This window comes from Scyliorhinus torazame, chromosome 2 (genome assembly GCF_047496885.1).
Source record: "Scyliorhinus torazame isolate Kashiwa2021f chromosome 2, sScyTor2.1, whole genome shotgun sequence".
Classification (NCBI taxonomy): Eukaryota; Metazoa; Chordata; class Chondrichthyes; order Carcharhiniformes; family Scyliorhinidae; genus Scyliorhinus; species Scyliorhinus torazame.
Genome location: NC_092708.1, coordinates 198,683,555 through 198,707,287, shown reverse-complemented (window position 1 = coordinate 198,707,287; position 23,733 = coordinate 198,683,555). Strand labels below are relative to the sequence as shown.

General features: G+C 46.5%; 1 protein-coding gene across 1 annotated transcript in view; it reads left to right on the top strand.

The window, feature by feature from the left end:
- The window catches only part of LOC140395008 (flagellum-associated coiled-coil domain-containing protein 1-like), a 98,441-nt gene that overhangs the window by 5,665 nt on the left and 69,043 nt on the right, over window positions 1-23,733 (top strand). The window contains 3 exon segments of the mRNA XM_072482321.1: window positions 11,624-11,693; window positions 17,847-17,968; window positions 21,281-21,301. Coding sequence (XP_072338422.1) covers window positions 11,624-11,693; window positions 17,847-17,968; window positions 21,281-21,301 — 213 coding nt within the window.

Below are 23,733 nucleotides of genomic sequence, written 5' to 3'. Positions count from 1 at the left end.
ACATTCCAGCGCCTGTTCCACATCAAAGATTCTGGTGTTACTGAACTGTAGGTAATAATTGAGATCAAAAGGTTTTAGTAACTGGCAGAGAGATTTTTAAATGTAGAATCATTGTACTACAATAAAGAAACTTGTAATTAGTCCCTTGGTTAGAAGGCTTTATTTTAACGTTGTCCCTCCTGTGTGCTTTACAAAAGATTAATTAGATGTAGTAAGCGTATGTTATGGAAAATAACCCCTCAAATGATTTTCAGAAGATATAGTTGGGAAGGATAAATTGCATTTCACCGAGTGGTGTTGTGCTTATTCCACTTTTTGTTGTGTGGCTTTTTGCGTTACTATAACTATCATCAATTTTATAGATTAAGATGTTTTAATACAATTGTGGTTCCTGATTATCTTCAATTATTGTGTATATAGCGAGCATTCTCTTGCCTGAAACATGTTGTAGATGCCATCAATAATTGCTTTTGAGCTCAGTCACAAGACTGAAAAGAACTGGGCACCATTAATCAGTAAGAAGTCTTACAACACCAGGTTAAAGTCCAACAGGTTTGTTTCGAATCACTAGCTTTCGGAGCGCAGTCCCTTCCTCAGGTGAATGAAGAGGTATGTTCCAGAAACATATATATAGACAAAATCAAAGATGCAAGACAATACTTGGAATACGAGCATTTGCAGGTAATTCAGACTTTCCAGATCCAGAGATAGGAGTAATCCCAGGTTAAAGAGGTGTGAATTGTCTCAAGCCAGGACAGTTGGTGGGATTTCGCAAGCCCAGACCAGATGGTGGGGGATGAATGTAATGCGACATGAATCCCAGGTCCCGGTTGAGGCCATACTCATGTGTGCGGAACTTGGCTATAAATGTCTGCTCGGCGATTTTGCATTGTCACGCGTCCTGAAGGCCGCCTTGGAGAACGCTTACCCGGCGATCAGAGGCTGAATGTCCTTGACTGCTGGAGTGTTCCCCAACTGGAAGGGAACATTCCTGCCTGGCGATTGTCGCGCGATGTCTGTTCATCCGTTGTCGCAGAGTCTGCATGGTCTCGCCAATGTACCACGCTTCGGGACATCCTTTCCTGCAGCGTATGAGGTAGACAACGTTGGCCAAGTCGCATGAGTATGTGCCGGGTGGTATTCTCACGTGTAATGGTGGTACCCATGTCGATGATCTGGCACGTCTTGCAGAGATTGCCATGGTAGGGTTGTGTGGTGTTGTGGTCGCTGTTCTGAAGGCTGGGTAGTTTGCTGTAAACAATGGTTTGTTTGAGGTTGCGCGGTTGTTTGAAGGCAAATAGTGGGGGTATGGGGATGACTTTGGCAAGATGTTCATCTTCATCAATGACATGTTGAAGGCTGCGAAGAAGATGCCATAGTTTATCCACTCCGGGGAAGTACTGGATGACGAAGGGTATTATGTCGGTTTTGTCCTGTGTTTGTCTTCTGAGGAGGTCGGTGCGTTTTTTTGCTGTGGTGCGTTGGAACTGTCGATCGATGAGTCGAGCGCCATATCCCGTTCGTACGAGGGCATCTTTCAGTGTCTGTAGATATCTGTTACGCTCCTCCTTGTCTAAGCGGATCCAGTGTATACGGAGGGCTTATCCATAGGGGATGGCTTCTTTAATGTGTTTAGGGTGGAAGCTGGACAAATGGAACATCGTGAGGTTATCCGTGGGCTTGCGGTAAAGTAAAATGCTGAGGTGACCATCCTTGATGGAGATGAGTGTGTCCAAGAATGCAACCGATTTCGGAGAGTAGACCATGGTGAGTCTGATGGTGGGGTGGAACTTATTGATGTCACCGTGTAGTCGTTTTAGTGATTCTTTGCCATGGTTCCAAAGGAAATAAATGTCATCTGGTGTATAACGTCGGTTGAAGGTCATGTGCAGTGAGGAGGTCTTGTTCAAACTTATGCATGAAGGTGTTAGCATATTGAGGTGCGAATTTGGTCCCCATGGCTGTTCCATGTATCTGGATGAAGAACTTGTTGTTGAATGTGAAGACGTTGTGATCCAGAATGAAGCAGAGTTCCTGTAGGAAGTCCGTCGTGTTGCGACAGAAGCTGGGCATTCCTTGTACAATGGGTTTCAAGATGCCCTCATGTAGCCAGAGAGGTTCTCACACAGGATCCCATTGCCTGATACGATAGGGCGGCCTGGTGTGTTGGCCTTGTGAATTTAAGGGAGGGAATATAGATCTCCAACGCGGGGAGAACTTGGGATGAGAGCATGTAGGGTGCTCTGAAGGTCTGGATCCAAGGTCTTGATCAGTCTGTTGAGTTGGCGGGTGTGTTCCTTGGTCGGATCTGCGGGTAACTGTCTGTAGTGTTCCTGGTTGTTGAGTTGTCAGTACATTTCTTTGCAGTAGTCCGTTCTGTTCAGTATGACGGTGGCCCCTCCTTTGTCTGCTGGTTTGATGACAATGTTGCGGTTGGTCTTGAGAGCGCGGATGTGGAGATGCCGACGTTGGACTGAGGAAAGAGTCGAATTGGACCCCTCCGGAAGGCCGCTGCCCTAAACTCGACATGTATGCTCAAGCTGTCAGGAGTCGCGTCAGTGCCAGATTCATCAGTCGCATTCACAAGACAGCCCCGAACGTGACCCAAGCACAACGCAACGCCATAGACCATAGAACATAGAAAATACAGCACAGAACAGGCCCTTCAGCCCACGATGTTGTGCCGAACCTTTGTCCTAGATTAATCATAGATTATCATTGAATTTACAGTGCAGAAGGAGGCCATTCGGCCCTTTGAGTCTGCACCGGCTCCTGGAAAGAGCACCCTACCCAAACTCAACACCTCCACCCAACACCAAGGGCAATTTTGGACATTAAGGGCAATTTATCATTGGCCAATTCACCTAACCTGCACATCTTTGGACTGTGGGAGGAAACCGGAGCACCCGGAGGAAACCCACGCAGACACGGGGAGGACGTGCAGACTCCGCACAGACAGTGACCCAAGCCGGAATCGAACCTGGGACCCTGGAGCTGTGAAGCAATTGTGCTATCCACAATGCTACCGTGCTGCCCTTAAGAAGAAATAAACCTACACTATATCATTTTACCGTAATCCATGTACCTATCCAATAGCTGCTTGAAGGTCCCTATTCGCGCTCTCAAGACCAACCGCAACGTTGTCATCAAACCGGCAGACAAAGCCACTGTCATACTGAACAGAACGGACGCTACTGCAAAGAAGTGTACTGACAACTCAACAACTAGGAACACTACAGACAGTTACCCGCAGATCCGACCAAGGAACACACCCGCCAACTCAACAGACTGATCAAGACCTTGCATCCAGACCTTCAGATCACCCTATGTACTTTCATCCCGCGTACTCCCCACGTTGGAGATCTCTATTGCCTCCCAAAAATACACACGGCCAACACACCAGGCCGTCCTATCGTATCAGGCAATGGGATCCTGTATGACAACCTCTCTGGTTACATCGAGGGCATCTGAAAACCCACCGGTACAAGGAATGCCGAGCTTCTGTCGTGACACGGCGGACTTCCTCCAAAAACTCAGCACCCATGCACCAGTTGAACCAGGAACATTCCTCATCACAATGGACGTCTCGGCACTCAACACCAGCATTCCCCATAACAACGGCATTGTTGCAACATCCTCAGTACTCAACACCAACAACTGCCACTCTCCAGACGCAATTCTGCAACTCGTCCGCTTCATTCTGGATCACAACGTCTTCACCTTTGGCAACAAGTTCTTCATCCAGACGCACGGAACAGCCATGGGGACCAAATTGGCACCTCAATATGCCAACATCTTCAAGAACAAGTTTGAACAAGACCTCCTCACTGCACATGACCTTCAACCGACGTTATACACCAGATACATCGATGACATTTTTTTCCTTTGGAATCACTAAAACGACTACACGGTGACATCAATAAGTTCCACCCCACCATCAGACTCACCATGGTCTACTCTCCGAAATCGGTTGCATTCTTGGACACACTCATCTCCATCAAGGACGGTCACCTCAGCACTTTATTTTACCGCAAGCCCACGGATAACCTCATGATGTTCCATTTGTCCATCGACATGGGTGCCACCATTACACGTGAGAACACCACCCACCAGGTACGCAGTACATACGTGTGCGACTCGGCCAACATTGTCTACCTCATACGCTGCAGGAAAGGATGTCCTGAAGCGTGGTACATTGGCGAGACCATGCAGACGCTGCAACAGCAGATGAACGGACATCGCGTGACAATCGCCAGGCATAAATGTTCCCTTAAAGTCGGGGAATACTTCAGCAATCAAGGGCATTCAGCCTCTGATCTCCGGGTAAGTGTTCTCCAAGGCGGCCTTCAGGACGCACAACAGCGCAAAATCGGCGAGCAGAAACTTATAGCCAAGTTCTGCACACATGAATACGGCCTCAACCGGGACCATGGATTCATGTCGCATTACATTCATCCCCCACCATCTGGCCTGGGCTTGTGAAATCCTACCAACTGTCCTGGCTTGAGACAATTCACACCTCTTTAACCTGGGGCTACCCCTATCTCTGGATCTGTAAAGACTTAATTACCTGCAAATGCTCGCATTCAAAGTATTGTCTTGCATCTTTGACTTTGTCCATATCTATGTTTCTGGAACCTACCTCTTCATTCACCTGAGGAAGGGACTGCTCTCCGAAAGCTAGTGATTTGAAACAAACCTGTTGGACTTTAACCTGGTGTTGTAAGACTGCTTACTGTGCTCACCTCAGTCCAACGCCGGCATCTCCACATCATGGCTACCATTAATCAGGAAAGAGCTTCAGGTGATGGAGAGGGTACAGAAGGGATTTACCCAAGTTGTTCCAGGGATGAAGGATTACAGTTATGTGGAGAGAGCTGGGGCTGCTCTCCTGGAGCAGACAGAGAAGACTATGTTGCTCGTTTTAGTCTTAGTTTAATTGCTCTTGTTCTATCATCTTTGTTCTTGAGTCGCCAGGTATCTTTCTGATACCGCCACGTGGTTCAAGTCCGAGTAATGATCAATAATCCAACACACCGCTTAGTAAGAGTTAAATCAACGCACATTTATTATATACAGTAATCAATATTTATACATTAATTCTACTTCTAAGCTACTTCCTACAGCTAACAGGCCAATACTTAACTTTGGAAATGGCCCACCAGGTCAGGGAAACGAATGGCCTTTCGTATGGGTTCTGAGCCTGCGGGATTCAAAGCGGGTACAGGTCGATAGTCGGGAGTGCCTATCTCGTAGCGAGTGTTGAAGTAAGACTTACGGTTCTCACAGCTGTTGTAGAAGGTCAGCAGAAGGGTCTCGAAGGGTGCGGAGAGGAGAAGAAGGGTTGATTTGAACTTGGCCCCTATTCTTATAGTCCCCAGGGGCTTCCCGCCTCTCGGGGCGGACCTTGTACCTGGTTCCAAGCGATCTCAATCTTGATCGAAGGGCGGCTTCGAGGTGGTCATTCACCTCTCTTTGTGTAAGCTCCTGCTGGCGCCGAAAAGTCTGGGTTGGCTTTGTGTGTCTAATTTGTAGCAATTGTTCCCGGGGATGGCTGATTAATATGCAGATGGCTGGGGTGTTGTGATGTTGATGGCTGCAGGTATCGGTTTGGTCTGGCTTCTCCAGAGGCGAATACACTGTTTTACCTGCAGCTGTCTGTTTGAGTCCTGTTGGCTGATTTTCCCATCAGCCTCTTCCGTTCACCATTTTAAATCGGGGTTTGGCCATTCTAATCGGGAGTTAGCCATTTTAACTGGCTACATGCCCTCCTTGTGATCCTAACGCGAAGCGTGAAGGATCACATCATTATGTTACTTTCCAATCCCTGCCCTGGGGGGGGGAAACGTCCTTCATGGCCTCTGCACTGACCATAGCTATGCACAAAAATTTTTAACTAACAATTCTAAGGGCGCTATGTCAGACAGGGACATGCATTACAAAACAATAAACGTGGAACCTCTAACTTATCCTTGATATACTAGACTCGCTTAAACATTCCATTGTCCTACCTTCCTCAATCACACAACAAAATCATAGCATTTCATACAGTCTTTCCTGGCTTGGCAGTCAAGCTCAGGATCATACAATTTTTGCTCATGAAAAAGTTTTTTACATCTCTTTATTTACAACAACAATAAACGCAAGTGAATGCACTTTATTATTTTATAGTAGATCGCGGGGGTCGGGGGTCTGGTCGTAACCGAACATAGGGGATCTGATCCTATATACCGGGGTTCGACTGTGGTAGGCTCTCCTTCTCCATTTTTGTATTCCAGGTTATGAACCTCGCATACCAAGAAGATGGAGTGTCGCTGGTGACTGGGCTCTGGGTACTGCGGGGCAGTGAAACATTAACGGCTGGGGGGGTTTGAAGTCATGGGTTCACGGTCACGTGCAACCAAAAGTTCATAAACAGTATGCTGAACTATATGACGGAAGTCCTCATGGCTGTTCTCTTTCCTTTTCTTTCTTTGTTTTCTCCGGTCCTGGAGCTTCTGGAGTTCTGTAGAAACAAGCATAGTATCTGAAACTATCTTTGTTTAATATCTGGTATGCTAGTGTGTCTGTCCTTTGGTGCCAATTATTCCCTTTATAATTGGTCACTATGTGTGACTCCCTCATTTTTTTTCCAAAAAACGAATTTTAGGACACGGTACATTTCCCAATAATAAACCAGTGCTAATTTACCATCCAAATGTTCCAGGATGTAAATAGCAGATGGCCGGCAACCTAAGGGTTACCTAAACAAACAAAACTTTTTGAAATGAAAAATGCCAAATGAAATGTATGGGCCGCGACGGGTAAGAGGTGGATGGAGTCCCCGGGTAGGACGGCTACCAATGCCGTATCTCTCCTACCCGAGCATAGTTGACCAGCGGGGGGTTCCCAGGCAGGGCGGGTCTCAAGCCATTTCTCCACTGCCTGAGCAACCGACAAGAACGGGCAAGAAATGTAGTCATCGTGGTGGGGCTGCCGTAGTGGTTCTATCCTTCGAACCAGCAGGGCAGTAACGAGCGGGCGTCTGGCACCCGAACAAGTATCAGCTGAAAAGCTAGTTCCTCTGAACAAGCGTCTGGCAACGGTGGGTCTCTGAGGACAAGTCCTCAGAGGTTTCGGCCGAATGGGCGTGTGGCAGTGAGAAAGATTCTCCTGTCGGACATACAACATTTAACAAACTTACTAACAACATAAAACATTCTGCAGGTTCCATCAGAATACGGGACATCGTAAATCACATTTGGGCTGGGGTGTAATTAGCATATGGAGGGAGTGCAGCGTTACCGAAGAAGAAAGGAAGGAGGAGTGAAACAAAAATGAAGTGGCCTTGCTGAAGTAACGCTGCCATGAGAAGTGGTGGGTAAGCGCTCACAGTTTGCATGGGGCAGCTGGGACCTTGTAGCTGCTGTGGGTGGTGTTCTCTTTCATATCTGGGGGCTAGTCTAGCTGGTGGGGGTCTCCTGCAATCTCGGGCTAAGTGTCCTGGCTGCCCACAGTTGTAACATGACCCTTGGGGCACATAAGGTGGAGCAGGCTCTCTGGTGCATTGTTCCCTTGGGTATGGTTCCCTGGGTGGAGGGTTGGGGCTGTTGGTGTCTTTGCTGGTTCGGGGGGCATGTGTGGGCTGATTCCGTTGCAGTTTCAGGGGGGCTTGACATTCTCGTGCGTAATGTCCTAATTGTCCGCAATTATAACATTCTGGTGGTTTCTGGGGTGGGGGTGCTGTTGCTTCCTTTGTTTACCCATGCGGGGTTCTGGTGCGTTTTAACTGGATGCATGTCTGCCTGCTCTTCCTCGGGTTCCCGAACTGCGGGTTTGTCTGCTTCTGCCTGCTGTTCTTCGGGATTTTTAACTGTGGGTTTGCTTTGTACAGACTGCTCCCAGGCGCGGGACAATCTTTTTAAAACCCATTTCTCATTGTGGGCTTCCTCTGAGGGGTCATAATTCGTACAGGCATTTTGTCCTGCCTCTGTGGCATGGGAGATAAGGGTGCGGGTCCATTTGGCCATACCGTCTTGGGACAAATGGGCGCGTTTTAAATTACCGAAAACTGCTGTGAAATGAATCCACTGGCGTCCAGCAAACGCTGTGGGGTGTTCTGTCTTTTTCTGCCTGCACTTATTGAGGCCATCTACGGGGTCACCCCAGTTATACCTGATCGCATCCAGGATCGCGGTATGTATTTCTGCAAGGGTGCCTCCCCCTATATTCTGTGGGTCGGGAAGGGCTGCTGCTACTGACGGATCTAAACTTAAAACTGTGAGCTTTTCCTGCTCTCTCTCATCCAGGCCGTACATGGGCGCCTGATGTTTAACTGTGGCAAAGAAATGGTGGGGGTCTGAGGTGGGGAGGAACGGTGTGATCTTATCGCACACGTCCTGTAATTGGGTCACTGTTAAGAGGGTGGAATATAGAAATTCCGCATCGTCCGGTGTGGCTGTGCAGTGGGTGGTTACTGGGTTCATTGGAGCGTGAACTATCTGCTGTGTGGGGGGTTGGGGTGTTTTTCTCTTTTAGGGCTTTCCCTGCGCACATATTCCCTGAACATATCTCTGCGCTGTTTCATTCAGTTCTTCCCAATCAGGGCCGTCTTCCTGATCTAATTTTTCCCCAAAGGTTTCCTGAAAACCTTTCTGAACAGAAAGCAGTGATTGCAGCTCTGCAATCTGCTTCTGGCACTTTGCGTGATCTAAGGTGCTTTGTCTTTGTTCTGTGGTGGCAGCATGGAGTGCTCTTAATGCTGCCTTGAGATCATTACACTGTTTCTGTAATGTCTCTACCTGTTTTTCTGTTTCTTCTCTTACCAGGACTGCACGTTGCGTGTCCTGATAGGCCTTTTCATATTGCGACTGGAAACTGCTTAAATGCGCCAGACAAGACTGGTGAGCCCGTTTGGCGTCATCCACCACTTCATCTTTTGCTGCCAATTTCCTCCTCAATTCCATATTCTCTCTTTCAACTTCACTTACATCGCCTTACTCATCCGATGTATGCCCTCAACTTCTTTGTGGAGCATCTTAACAACCTCCTCTGTGCCTCGCAATTGTGCCAAACAGGACATGATTGCCATCAGCTTGCGAGCTTTTCCCAAGCTCTTTTTGTGGATCTCGCTCAGGTTCTCCCACCAAGTATGTCCTGTACACCCGGGACCTGATTCCTCATTATCACAGAAATCATTCCACAGGGGCCATCCTTTCCCCTTGAGATATTTCCGGATTTCCTCCTCCCAAATGGGACACTGTCCCACTCTCCTGCTGCTGGTCGCTGCGACCGCAAATTCCTCAGGGTTCATGAGGCGCTGCATTGCCTGCATGGCCATCTTTCCTATCCGACTGCTTCTTCTAAATTTGGAACAGGGGGCTAAGGCGGTGTTGTAGATACGGGTACGGCTTTTGCTATTTTCCAAAAATACAGACTTCCGACAGTTTTGACGCAACAAAAATCTATCAGTTTTACCTTATAGCCCTGTTAGTTACGCATGCATACACACACTTCCGAATTATGAGTATTGATCAGAACTGCTTGAACACTTGTGGTTTTCTGTTTCCAATTGGGTTTCTAATTCAAATTTCTTGGGTTCTCCCGGAGTGGTTTTCCACTTCTCGATCGGGTCCCGTCAGGATGTCGCCAAAATGTTGCTCGTTTTAGCCTTAGTTTAATTGCTCTTGTTCTATCACCTTTGCTCTTGAGTCGCCAGGTATCTTTCTGATACCGCCACATGGTTCAAGTCCGAGTAATGATCAATAATCCAACACACCGCTTAGTAAGAGTTAAATCAAAGCACATTTATTATATACAGTAATCAATACTTTTACATTAATTCTACTTCTAAACTACTTCCTACAGCTAATATGCCAATACTTAACTTTGGAAATGGCCCACCAGGTCAGGGAAACGAATGGCCTTTCGTATGTGTTCTGAGCCTGCGGGATTCAAAGCGGGTACAGGTCGATAGTCAGGAGTGCCTATCTCATAGGGAGCGTTGGAGTAAGACTTACGGTTCTCGCAGCTGTTGTAGAAGGCCAGCAGAAGGGTCTCGAAGGGTGCGGAGAGGAGAAGAAGGGTTGATTTGAACTTGGCCCCTATTCTTATAGTCCCCAGGGGCTTCCCGCCTCTCGGGGCGGACCTTGTACCTGGTTCCAAGCGATCTCAATCTTGATCGATGGGCGGCTTCGAGGTGGTCATTCACCTCTCTTTGTGTAAGCTCCTGCTGGCGCCGAAAAGTCTGGGTTGGCTTTGTGTGTCTAATTTGTAGCATATTGTTCCCGGAGATTGCTAATTTATATGCAGATGGCTGGTGTGTTGTGATGTTGATGGCTGCAGGTATCGATTCTGTCTGGCCTCCCCAGAGGCGAATACACTGTTTTACCTGAAGCTGTCTGTTTGAGTCCTGTTGGCTGATTTTCCCATCAGCCTCTTCCATTCGCCATTTTAAATCGGGGTTTGGCCATTCTAATCAGGTGTTAGCCATTTTAACTGGCTACAACTAATAGGAGATTTAATAGAGTTGTTTCAAATCGTGAAGTGTTTCGATAGAGTAAATAGACAGTTTGTTTCTAATGGCAGAAGGGTCACTAACCAGAGGACACAAATTTAATGTGATTGGTAAAAGGAAACAAAAGCAACAGAAAGAACTTTTTTTTCTCTATTTGTTCATGGGTCGTGGGCGTCGCAGGCTATGCCAGCATTTATTACGCATCCCTAAATGCCTTTGAGGGGGCAGTTAAGAGACAACCACATTGCTGTGGGTCTGGAGTCACATATAGGCCAGGCCAGGTAAGGATGGCAGATTTCCTTCCCTAAAGGACATGAGTGAACCAGATGGTTTTTTAAAATGACAATTGACAATGGTTTCATGGTTATCATAAGACTTTTAATCCCTGTTTTTTATTGAACTCATATTTCACCATCTGCTGTAGTGGGATTTGAACCTGGGACCCCGGAGTACTCTGGGTCTCTAGATTACTAGTCCAGTGACAATACCACTTCACCACTGCCTTCCCCTCCTTCCAAAGTGGTTCGGAAATAATTGCTTTTTTAAAGTTTTTTTACAAAGCATTTTCAGATGCAATGACATAATAATAATCGCTTATTGTCACAAGTAGGCTTCAATGAAGTTACTGTGAAAAGCCTCTAGTCGCCACATTCCAGCGCCTGTTCGGGAATTGAACCTGCACTGCTGGTCTTGTTCTGCATTACAAGCCACTGTTTAGCCCACTGTGCAAAGAGCTTTGACCTGTTAGATATTGCAAACTCCACAAATGAGATCCATAAACCAATTGTCAATCTACTTTGTTTAAAAAGCAAATCCTTTGTTTTGGTTCAAAGAGTTTATGAGCTAATGAGGTTGACATGTCTGGATGAATGAAAGTGGAGATTGTTAAACTGGGACTTTGTTCGCAAATGTTCAGATCAAAATATCCGGATGAGGGCTACCTAATCTGGTGCCACAGGGGATGTGGTCTTCTGTACATTGGACTGCAAAACTGTGGAGAGTCCATGAAGCCCTCTCTTCCTGAAATCAGCATTTATTGTTCCTGGTGCTTTTCAGTCTCGGTGCTGCTTCGGATAGAGAAAGGCAGTTTTATATCACAGCCTCTCTTCTTTCATGCTTCCCCTCCAGCACAGCAGAAACAGCCTCGGAGTTGTGTAGAAAATGTGGGAGAGGGTCGACTTTCCCACAACTTTACAAGGTAAGAGATTAGTTACACGAGCCAACCTACGATGCTGTAATGTGGCCCACGTGTCAATGGTGACAATTAAATCAAGCAACCCTTATAAATTGGTTATAGACAGGGGTGAATCCTTATTATTTGAATCAGAAAAGCAAGCCAGGAAATATACAAGACAATCAGCTTCTGCAAGAGAAAGATAGGATAACATTTTGTGTAGGAACTTCCATTTGAACAGTTTCATTGAACAGATATGTTGCAATAATGTTACTCCACCGTGACACTGCTGCCTCACAGTGCCAGGGACCCGGATTCAATTCTGGCCTTGGGTGAGTGTCTGGGTGGAGTTTGCACAGAATCTCCCCATGTCTGCTCCGGTTTCCTCCCATAGTCCAAAGATGTGCAGGTTAGGTGGATTGGCCATGCTAGATTGCCCCTGAGTGTCCAAAAGGATAGGTGGGGTAAGTAGGTTATGGGGATAGGATGGAGGAGTGGGCCTGGATAGGATGTTCTTTCAGGTAGTTGGTGCAGACTCGATGGTCCAAATGGCCTCCTTCTGCACTGCAGGGATTCTATGATCAGTCTGCACATGTGGGCATGAAGACAAACCCATGATCCCCTTTTTAAAATTTTCCAATTCCCGTAGTCACCTCTCTCACCCAAGATTCCTTTTATTTAAGTTCTCCTCGTGTTCAAATTGCTCCGTGATCTCGCTCCTCTTCTCCCTATCTTTGTGACCTCCTCCGTTTCTACAATCCTTGTGGAGTTCCGACACATCTCCTGCTTCCTTTGTCTAACCAGCGTGCCCTCAGCAGCCTGGGCCTAATCTTTCGGATACCCTCCCTACACCTATCCACTCTCTCCCCTCCTTTAAGAAGCTCCTTTGAACCCCCCTGTTTGACCAACCGTTTGGTCACCTGTCCTGATATATCCTTACCTGGTGAGGTGTCAAATCTCCGTGTGTAGTGACTTGAGAGCTTTGCCAAGTTAAAGGTGCTATAATAATGCACACTGTTGTTTTGACACAAGTGTTTCACATCAGGCACTGGTATTCTGCAAATGTCAGTATTCTGCAAAGTGTCCAGGTTGTGGGAGAATAACATACAGGTCCATATCAGAGTTTGTGTAAGGAAGAAAAGATCGTTAAACATTGGCTGGCATCAAATTGTGAGATATTTAACAGGGGACACCAGTGTGGCCCTGAGAAGCCCTCACCATTGAGTTGGAGAGTGTGATAGCTCCAGAGAATCATTACAGCTCAGAAGGAGGCCATTTGGCCCACTGAGTCCATGCCAACTCTTGGTTGAGCAATTCGGTCACTGCAGGCCCCGCTCTGTCCTCATGGTCCTGCATGTTAATTTCATTCAAATGCCAAACCCAATTTGCTTTTGAAACCATTGATTGTGTCCGCTTCTGCCACCCTCAGAGATTTCCCAGTTAAAAATCTGTTTCCTCACATATCAGCCTTGTGTCTCTTGCCCAAGACCTTAAATCTGTTTCCCGGAGGCAAATTTACTTTCTGAATGCTTGCTTCCACAGTAACTCTGATGTTTGTAATGGGGGGAGGAAGATGGGGGGAGGGGGAAGGGCAGACAGAATGATGACATGTTTTGTCACAATGCACCCCTCCCCCACAAAAAAATACATCTAAGGCATGATTCAGCGGACAAAAGTTAAAGTCTGCTTTTGAGTGTATTTGGAGGGGTGTTTTTCGGTGGCTGCAGCGCCGGGATTCACTCTGCTATTCACCAGCACTTTGCCGTTTTTTGGGGCCTTGGAGAGTTTCTCCCCGCCAAGGCGACACTTTAGTTGACGGCTCCTTACAGATCAGGGTGCCATTTTGAGCGCCAGCTGTGATTTCTACATGCTTCCCCCCCCCCCCCCACACAGGAGGCCCCCCCCCATCAAATTTCTAGACTCTCTCCTTCACCTCCCCAAACTTCTCTGGATTCCTGTAACCCCTCCTCACCTTCCAATTGGCAAGGCCCTCTGGCCCCAACACCAGCAGTGCCAAACTGTGACTTGGGAACCTTGGCAGTGCCCTGGCACATTGAGAGTGCCATCCTGGCACCCTGGTAGTGTCCAGGTGGCATTGCCAGGGTGCCCAGGTGGCACTGCCAGGGTGCCAGGCTGGAAGCGCAAGGTGTCCAGCTGCCAAGGGTAGTGCCAGCGTACCACCTTGCCCAATCCCTGAGCCGGGGGGTTCTAATGGCCTGTGAGATCCCCCGAGGTACCGTTATGCCTGGTCCACATTTGTGGAAACTAGTGCTAAACAGCGCCCTTTTGAGGTGTCCGAGATACAGCCATTGACTTCCGGACGCTGGATTAATGTGGCTTCCGGGTATTTAAATTAAATATGCAGATCAGGATCACACCCAGTGAAGACGAGATCCAGATCGGGCAGCGCGGAGTGAGTCGGGTGACTTGCGATCGGCCTGGTGCAGAAACAATTTGGGGCTCTCGCACGATTCACCCATTAAGCCCAGGTCTGCGCCGGGCACAATGCGGTCGTTGAATTGCGCTCATAATTATTCAGTCCCAGTTGTTTTGAAAAGCGTTGTTGAGCTATGAGGAGCAGTTGAATAAACTCGGTTTGTTCTCACTGGAACGACGGATGTTGAGGGGCGGCCTGATAGAGCCCGACTAAACTACAATCTTCTACACTTCCTGGGTCCATATCCCTCTATTCCCATCCTATTCATGTATTTGTCAAGATGCCTCTTAAATGTCACTATCGTCCCTGCTTCCACCACCTCCTCCGGTAGCGAGTTCCAGGCACCCACTACCCTCTGCGTAAAAAACTTGTCTCGTACATCTACTCTAAACCTTGCCCCTCTCACCTTAAACCTATGCCCCCTAGTAATTGACCCCTCTACCCCGGGGAAAAGCCTCTGACTATCCACTCTGTCTATGCCCCTCATAATTTTGTAGACCTCTATCAGGTCGCCCCTCAACCTCCGTCGTTCCAGTGAGAACAAACCGAGTTTATTCAACCGCTCCTCATAGCTAATGCCCTCCATACCAGGCAACATTCTGGTAAATCTCTTCTGCACCCTCTCTAAAGCCTCCACATCCTTTTGGTAGTGTGGCGACCAGAATTGAACACTATACTCCAAGTGTGGCCTAACTAAGGTTCTATGCAGCTGCAACATGACTTGCCAATTCTTATACTCAATGCCCCGGCCAATGAAGGCAAGCATGCTGTATGCCTTCTTGACTACCTTCTTCCCCAGTGTTGCCCCTTTCAGTGACCTGTGGACCTGTACTCCTAGATCTCTTTGACTTTCAATATCTTGAGGGTTCTACCATTCACTGTATATTCCCTACCTGCATTAGACCTTCCAAAATGCATTACCTCACATTTGTCCGGATTAAACTCCATCTGCCATCTCTCCGCCCAAGTCTCCAAACAATCTAAATCCTGCTGTATCCTCTGACAGTCCTCATTTCTATCCGCAATTCCACCTTGCCAGCTCACCCCTGATCCCGTGTTCACCTTTTGTACTAGTCTACCATGAGGGACCTCGTCAAAGGCCTTACTGAAGTCCATATACACAACATCCACTGCCCTACCTGCATCAATCATCTTAGTGACTTCCTCGAAAAGCTCTATCAAGTTAGTGAGACACAACCTCCCCTTCACAAAACCATGCTGCCTCTCACTAAAAGTCCATTTACTTCCAAATGGGAGTAGATCCTGTCTCGAAGAATTCTCTCCAGTAATTTCCCTACCACTGAAGTAAGGCTCACCGGCCTGTAGTTCCCTGGATTATCTTTGCTACCCTTCTTAAACAGAGGAACAACATTGGCTATTCTCCAGTCCTCCGGGTCATCCCCTGAAGACAGTGAGGATCCAAAGATTTCTGTCAAGGCCTCAGCAATTTCCTCCCCAGCCTCCTTCAGTATTCTAGGGTAGATCCCATCAGGCCCTGGGGACTTATCTACCTTAATATTTTTTGAGACACCCAACACCTCGTCTTTTTGGATCTCAATGTGACCCAGGCTATCTACACACCCTTCTCCAGACTCAACATCTACCAATTTCTTCTCTTTGGTGAATACTGATGCAAAGTATTCATTTAGTACCTCGCCCATTTCCTCTGGCTCCACACATAGATTCCCTTGCCCATCCTTCAGTGGGCCAACCCTTTCCCTGGCTACCCTCTTGCTTTTTATGTACGTGTAAAAAGCCTTGGGATTTTCCTTAACCCTATTTGCCAATGACTTTTCGTGACCCCTTCTAGCCCTCCTGACTCCTTGCTTAAGTTCCTTCCTACTTTCCTTATATTCCACGCAGGCTTCGTCTGTTCCCAGCCTTTTAGCCCTGACAAATGCCTCCTTTTTCTTTTTGACGAAGCCTACAATATCTCTCGTTATCCAAGGTTCCCGAAAATTGCCGTATTTATCCTTCTTCCTCACAGGAACATGCCGGTCCTGAATTCCTTTCAACTGACACTTGAAAGCGTCCCACATGTCAGATGTTGATTTGCCCTCAAACATCAGCCCCCAATCTAGGTTCTTCAGTTCCCACCTAATATTGTTATAATTAGCCTTCCCCCAATTTAGCACATTCATCCTAGGACTACTCTTATCCTTGTCCACCAGTACTTTAAAACTTACTGAATTGTGGTCACTGTTACCGAAATGCTCCCCTACTGAAACATCTACCACCTGGCTGGGCTCATTCCCCAATACCAGGTCCAGTACCGCCCCTTCCCTAGTTGGACTGTCTACATATTGTTTTAAGAAGCCCTCCTGGATGCTCCTTACAAACTCCGCCCCGTCTAAGCCCCTGGCACTAAGTGAGTCCCAGTCAATATTGGGGAAGTTGAAGTCTCCCATCACCACAACCCTGTTGTTTTTACTCTTTTCCAAAATCTGTCTACCTATCTGCTCCTCTATCTCCCGCTGGCTGTTGGAAGGCCTGTAGTAAACCCCCAACATTGTGACTGCACCCTTCTTATTCCTGATCTCTACCCATATAGCCTCACTGCCCTCTGAAGTGTCCTCCCGCAGTACAGCTGTGATATTCTCCCTAACCAGTAGCGCAACTCCGCCTCCCCTTTTACATCCCCCTCTACCCCGCCTGAAACATCTAAATCCTGGAACGTTTAGGTGCCAATCCTGCCCTTCCCTCAACCAGGTCTCTGCAATGGCAACAACATCATAGTTCCAAGTACTAATCCAAGCTCTAAGTTCATCTGCCTTACCCGTAATACTTCTTGCATTAAAACATATGCACTTCAGGCCACCAGACCCACTGTGTTCAGCAACTTCTCCCTGTCTGCTCTGCCTCAGAGCCACACTGTCCCTATTCCCTAGTTCTCCCTCAATGCTCTCACCTTCTGACCAATTGCTCCCGTGCCCACCCCCCTGCCATACTAGTTTAAACCCTCCCGTGTGACACTAGCAAACCTCGCGGCCAGGATATTTATGCCTCTCCGGTTTAGATGCAACCCGTCCTTCTTATATAGGCCATACCTGCCCCAGAAGAGCTCCCAGTGGTCCAGATAATGGAAACCCTCCCTCCTACACCAGCTGTTTAGCCACGTGTTGAGCTGCTCTACCTTCCTATTTCTAGCCTCACTGGCACGTGGCACAGGGAGTAATCCCGAGATTACAACCCTAGAGGTCCTGTCTTTTAACTTTCTGCCTAGCTCCCTGAACTCCTGCTGCAGGACCTCATGCCCCTTCCTGCCCATGTCGTTAATACCAATATGTACAACGACCTCTGCCTGATTGCCCTCCCCCTTCAGGATGCCCTCTACCCGTTCGGAGACATCCTGGAATCTGGCACCAGGGAGGCAACATACCATCCTGGAGTCTCTTTCACGTCCACAGAAGTGGGGCAGGGCTAGCAAGCGGGTCTTTGACTAGCAAATTGAAGGGTTTGCTTGGCTATTTCAGAGGGCAGTTAAGAGTCGGCTACATTGCTGTAAGCTAGGAGTCACATGTCGGCCAGACCAGGTACGGACAGGTTTTTAGCACAGCCACTGGTGACTGTCATGGTTAATTGAATGCAAAATGGTGAACCCATGTCCCAGGAGCATAAACCTGTGCCTATGAATTACTATGCCAAGTGACATTACCACCACACCACCATCTCAGGATGGTGGAGCAGTTTGAGCTGCTGCTTTAAGAAGGCAGATAAATAATGATGTTTGTTTTGAACAGAAAGGGGAATCAGTCGTCATCGCACCAGGGTATGAGTTATCAAGGACCAAAAGTAATATTGCAGTCTCCTTATGTGATGAGTTTTTCAATCGAATTCCACCTCCCAAACCATTTGTTTCCAGGTAACTTTAATCTTATAAACATTAGTATTAGGTATTGGGAAAAGGGTAAAAGTGACTTGGTGAGCTACTGGATTTTGATCTGTAATTTGCACTGAGAAAGTATATGAACTAATGTGATTGTGATTGGCGCAACCTAACCATTCACCTCGATGCTGCATCTCTACCTAAACTACCTAAAGTTCAATTTGTGTAGCTTGTGTATAACTGTCACAGCTTTTGTACAGTATATTTTGTTATATCTCTCCCTGTCTCCCTGTACGGTACAGTTTGCTATATATTCTGACTTACTGTACTGTACAGTTTGTTACATCTTCCGCTGTCTCCCTGTATTATACAATTTGTTATACCTTCCCCTGTCTCCCTGTACTGTACAGTTTGTTACATCTTCTCCTGTCTCCCTGTATTGTACAGTTTGTTATACCTTCCCCTGTCTCCCTGTACTGTACAGTTTGCTATACCTTCCCCTGTCTCCCTGTACTGTACAGTTTGCTGTACCTTCCCCTGCCTCCCGGTACTGTACAGTTTGCTATACCTTCCCCAGTCTCCCTGTACTGTACAGTTTGTTATACCTTCCCCTGTCTCCCTGTATTGTACAGTTTGTTATACCTTCCCCTGTCTCCCTGTACTGGACAGTTTGCTATACCTTCCCCTGTCTCCCTGTACTGTACAGTTTGCTATACCTTCCCCTGTCTCCCTGTACTGTGCAGTTTGCTATACCTTCCCCTGTCTCCCTGTACTGTACAGTTTGTTATACCTTCCCCTGTCTCCCTGTACAGTACAGTTTGCTATACCTTCCCCTGTCTCCCTGTACTGTACAGTTTGCTATACCTTCCCCTGTCTCCCGGTACGGTACAGTTTATTATATCTTCCCCTGTCTCCCTGTACTGTACAGTTTATTATATCTTCCCCTGTCTCTCTGTACTGTACAGTTTGTTACATCTTCCCCTGTCTCCCGGTACAGTACAGTTTGTGACATCTTCCCCTGTCCCCCAGTAGAGTACAGTCTGCTACAACTTCCCCTGTCTCCCTGTACTGTACAGTTTGTTATACCATCCCCTGTCGCCCTGTATTGTACAGTTTGTTATACCTTCCCCTGTCTCCCTGTACTGTACAGTTTGCTATACCTTCCCCTGTCTCCCTGTACTGTACAGTTTGCTATACCTTCCCCTGTCTCCCTGTACTGTGCAGTTTGCTATACCTTCCCCTGTCTCCCTGTACTGTACAGTTTGTTATACCTTCCCCTGTCTCCCTGTACAGTACAGTTTGCTATACCTTCCCCTGTCTCCCTGTACTGTACAGTTTGCTATACCTTCCCCTGTCTCCCGGTACGGTACAGTTTATTATATCTTCCCCTGTCTCCCTGTACTGTACAGTTTATTATATCTTCCCCTGTCTCTCTGTACTGTACAGTTTGTTACATCTTCCCCTGTCTCCCGGTACAGTACAGTTTGTGACATCTTCCCCTGTCCCCCAGTAGAGTACAGTCTGCTACAACTTCCCCTGTGTCCCTGTACTGTACAGGTTGTTATACCTTCCCCTGTCTCCCGGTACAAAGAACAAAGAAAAGTACAGCACAGGAACAGGTCCTTCGGCCCTCCAAGCCTGCGCCGAAGATTGCTGCCTGACTAAACTACAATCTTCTACACTTCCTGGGTCTGTATCCCTCTATTCCCATCCTATTCATGTATTTGTCAAGATGCCCCTTAAATGTCACTATCGTCCCTGCTTCCACCACCTCCCCCGGCAGCGAGTTCCAGGCACCCACCACCCTCTGTGTAAAAAACTTGCCTCGTACATCTCCTCTAAACATTGCCCCTCGCACCTTAAACCTGTGCCCCCTAGTAATTGACCCCTCTACCCTGGGGAAAAGCCTCTGACTATCCACTCTGTCCATGCCCCTCATAATTTTGTAGACCTCTATCAGGTCACCCCTCAACTTCCGTCGTTCCAATGAGACCAAATCGAGTTTATTCAACCGCTTCTCATAGCTAATGCCTTCCATACCAGGCAACCTCCTGGAAAATCTCTTCTGCACCCTCTCTAAAGCCTCCACATCCTTCTGGTAGTGTTGTACAGTACAGTTTGTTACATCTTCTCCTGTCTCCCTGTACTGTACAGGTTGTTATACCTTCCCCTGTCTCCCTGTACTGTACAGTTTGTTACATCTTCCCCTGTCACCCGGTACAGTACTGTTTGTTACATCTTCTTCTGTCTCCCTGTACTGTACAGTGTTCTACTTTCCCCTGTCTCCCTGTACGGTACAGTATGTTACATCTTCCCCTGTCTCCCGGTACAGTACAGTTTGTTACATCTTCCACTGTCTCCCTGTACTGTACAGGTTGTGATATCTTTCCCTGTTTCCCTGTATGGTACAGTTTGCTATATCTTCCACTGTCTTCCTGTACTGTACAGTTTGCAATATCTTCTACTATCTCCCTGTACTGTACAGGTTGCAATATCTTCTACTATTTCCCTGTACTGTACAGGTTGCGATATCTTCCCCTGTCTCCCTGTACTGTACAATTTGCTGCATCTTCCTCTGTCTCGCTGTACAGTACAGTTGCTATTCTTCCACTGTATCCCTGTACTGTACAGTTTGCCATATCTTCCTCTGTCTCGCTGTATGTACAGTTGCTATTCTTCCACTGTATCCCTGTACTGTACAGTTTGCTGTATCTTCCTCTCTCTCGCTGTACAGTACAGTTGCTATTCTTCCACTGTATCCCTGTACTGTACAGTTTGCTGTATCTTCCTCTGTCTCACTGTACAGTACAGTTGCTATTCTACCACTGTATCCCTGTGCTGTACAGTTTGCTGTATCTTCCCCTGTCTCCCTGTATTGCACAGTTTGCTACATATTTCCCAGTCTCTCTGTACTGTACAATTTTCTTTTTCTTCCCCTGTCTCCCTGTATTGTAAGGGTTGCTTTATCTTCCCCTATCTCCCTGTACTGTACAGTTTGCTAGATCTTCCCCTGTCTCCCTGTACTGTACAGTTTGTTACATCTTCCCCTGTCTCCTGGTACAGTGGAGTTTTTATATGTTTCCCTGTCTCTATGTACTGGACAATTTTTATATCTACCCCAATCTCTCTTTACTAGACAATTTTTATATCTTTCCCAGTCTCTCTGTACTGAGCTCCATTTAGAAATGGTACCATTTGGGGAAAAATAATTTTAATTAAGAGAACTGAATGTTGGGTAATCTGAGGAATTAGATTTTACTGCATATGCGTTTGTGTGCAGCTTGTTGCAATTCATGATCATCTAGATTTACCTTCTCTACTTAATTCAGATTTTATCTATTTTTTCAGACCAACTTCAGAGAATCAAACGTGAGTTCTTGTATGTAAAACAAGTCCTAATTCATGAGGCGACAGAATGCCAATTTAAACTCTGAACTAACTATTGGTACAAGTTCAATTAACTCCTTTCTTTAATCTCTCTTAATACTTGATTTGGAAAATAGTTTAAAAGGACTTTAGCAGTTTGACTATAAAATTGAACACGGGGCAGAGGACTGAGAATAGCGGCGAATAGTTATTTCTCTGGTGAGCAGCATACTGTGGGCTATCCCCGGGACTGGGTATTAAGATCATTGCTTTCCTTCTTTTAAATATATAAATGACCTGGACTTGAGTATAGGGAGTAATATTCAAAGACTGTTTCTATACAAAAGTTGACAACATAGCAAATAGTGAATGTGACAGTAGCAGAGTTCAGGAGGATACTGACAGACTAATAAAGTGGACAGCCAAATGACAGGTGTAATCCTATGTAGAAAAGTGTAATGTAACAGGAGCAGCAACATGGAGGGACGGTATAATGGAACTCTTCCTCTTTTTAGGGAAGTGTAAGATAGAGGGACCCCCGGGGCTGAGTGTTCACAAAATCCTTGAAGGTGGAAAGGCAAGTTGATAAAGCAAGCGAGTTTTAAATAGGGTCAACAAATATAAGAACAAGCAACTCATGCTAAAGCTGCCTAGGTACCGGGTTAAAGCTCAGCTCCGTCCAGTTTCTGGTCCCAGCTCTTTGGAATTTAACAGGATGACAACACGGATGAAGAAGTTCAGTTATGAAGATGACTGGAGAAGTCGCCATTATTCTGAAGAAGTAGGTGAGGAGATCTAGTCTGGCTATTCAAAATGATGAGAGGTTTCGATGGAACAACGATAGGGAAAATTATTTTCTTTGACAAGTGGATCAGAGTGTTCAGATTTAAAATACTTGCACCATAAACGGCAGGGAAACGAGGAGAAATTCTGTAGAACATTATTAAGATGTACCTGAAAGGGTGGTAGAAGAACTTTTAAAAGCCAATTGGATATAAACCTGAAGAGGACTAATTTTGTCCTGTAGGTTACCAGGGGGAAGCTGGAGTGTGGGACTTAATTGGACAGCACTTTCAAAGCTCAGCCTGTGATGAGTCAAGACCTTCCTGTGAGCTGTCAGATTTAATAATTCTTTCTCTTTCCAAAAGGGATTAACTATTTCCTCAACTGACGACAGCTAGCTATACCTCTGTTGGCCTCTGCCCTGCCTCTGTGTTGTCAGACTCCTGGTCTGAAGTCCAGTCCTGGCTGTCCATACAGCTGACTGCCCCTGTGCAGCTCTGTGTCTCCTTCTTTAAGACACTCTTTAAATCCGACCCATTTGACCTAACTGTCCAAATATCTCCTTTAATTGCTTGGTGTCAATTTTTTGTCCAAATGTGCATATGTGAAGCACATCATTGGGATAGTTTTATGAAATCAAAATATGTTATATAAATGCAAGTTGTTGTTCCCAATAGATTAAGAATGGGAATTCTGGGGCAGCATGGTGGCGCAGTGGTAGCACTGCAGTCTCACGGCGCTGAGGTCCCAGGTTTGAATCCGGCTCTGGGTCACTGTCCGTGTGGAGTTTGCACATTGCCCCCGTGTCTGCGTGGGTTTCGCCCCCACAACCCAAAGATGTGCAAGGTAAGTGGATTGAACACGCTAAATTGCCCCTTAATTGGAAAAAATGAATTGGTTACTCTAAATTTAAAAAAAAAAAGAATGGGAATTCTGGCCCAGGCTCCCTCCAATGCAACAACTTGAGGCCCATTTTGGCTTTTGACTGGAATCAGCTTCCTCAGCATCGATGAGGGATTGAGCCGGTCTCCTTTTTGGATTGTGTGACTCAACTTCCCATTCATTTAATACTCTGAGCCTCTGGCTTCTACTCTTTAATTATCCCTGTCATGTGAGAGTACCTTTGAGAAATGGGTGTTTATTACTGCAGTGATGTCAGAGAGTGGGTGGAGCTGGGCTGTCTGTCAGCTTTTTACTTTTGCTTTAGGCTGTTTACTGCAGGGTGTGTTTTAGTTTCGTTTTCAGAGCTGGATAGCTGCAGTCACAGCCAGAAGGTGTATGAATCTCGCTCTGTAATCTAACGACTGTAAATCGATCCTGGTGATTTAAAACTAATAACAGTAGTGATTTTAACCTGATGTGCTTCTGGTAAAAGGTGTTTTAAGTTTTATGGATGTTAAAAGGAAAGCTTAAAGGATTACTTAGTGTTGTATTCTTTGGGGGTTGTATTTGATTTAATGGTTGCTAAGATGTTCACTGTATGTTTTAAAAAGGTTAACTTGAGTTCATAGAATAAACATTGTTCTGCTTTAAAAAATTGCAGTTAACATTACCTGACAAAATGCGAAAAGCTGAGGTAATTATGGCAGTGGCTAAGCATTTAAAGTTACCTGAGATATACAGTTTGACTCATTGGAAATAGCAAAAATCAG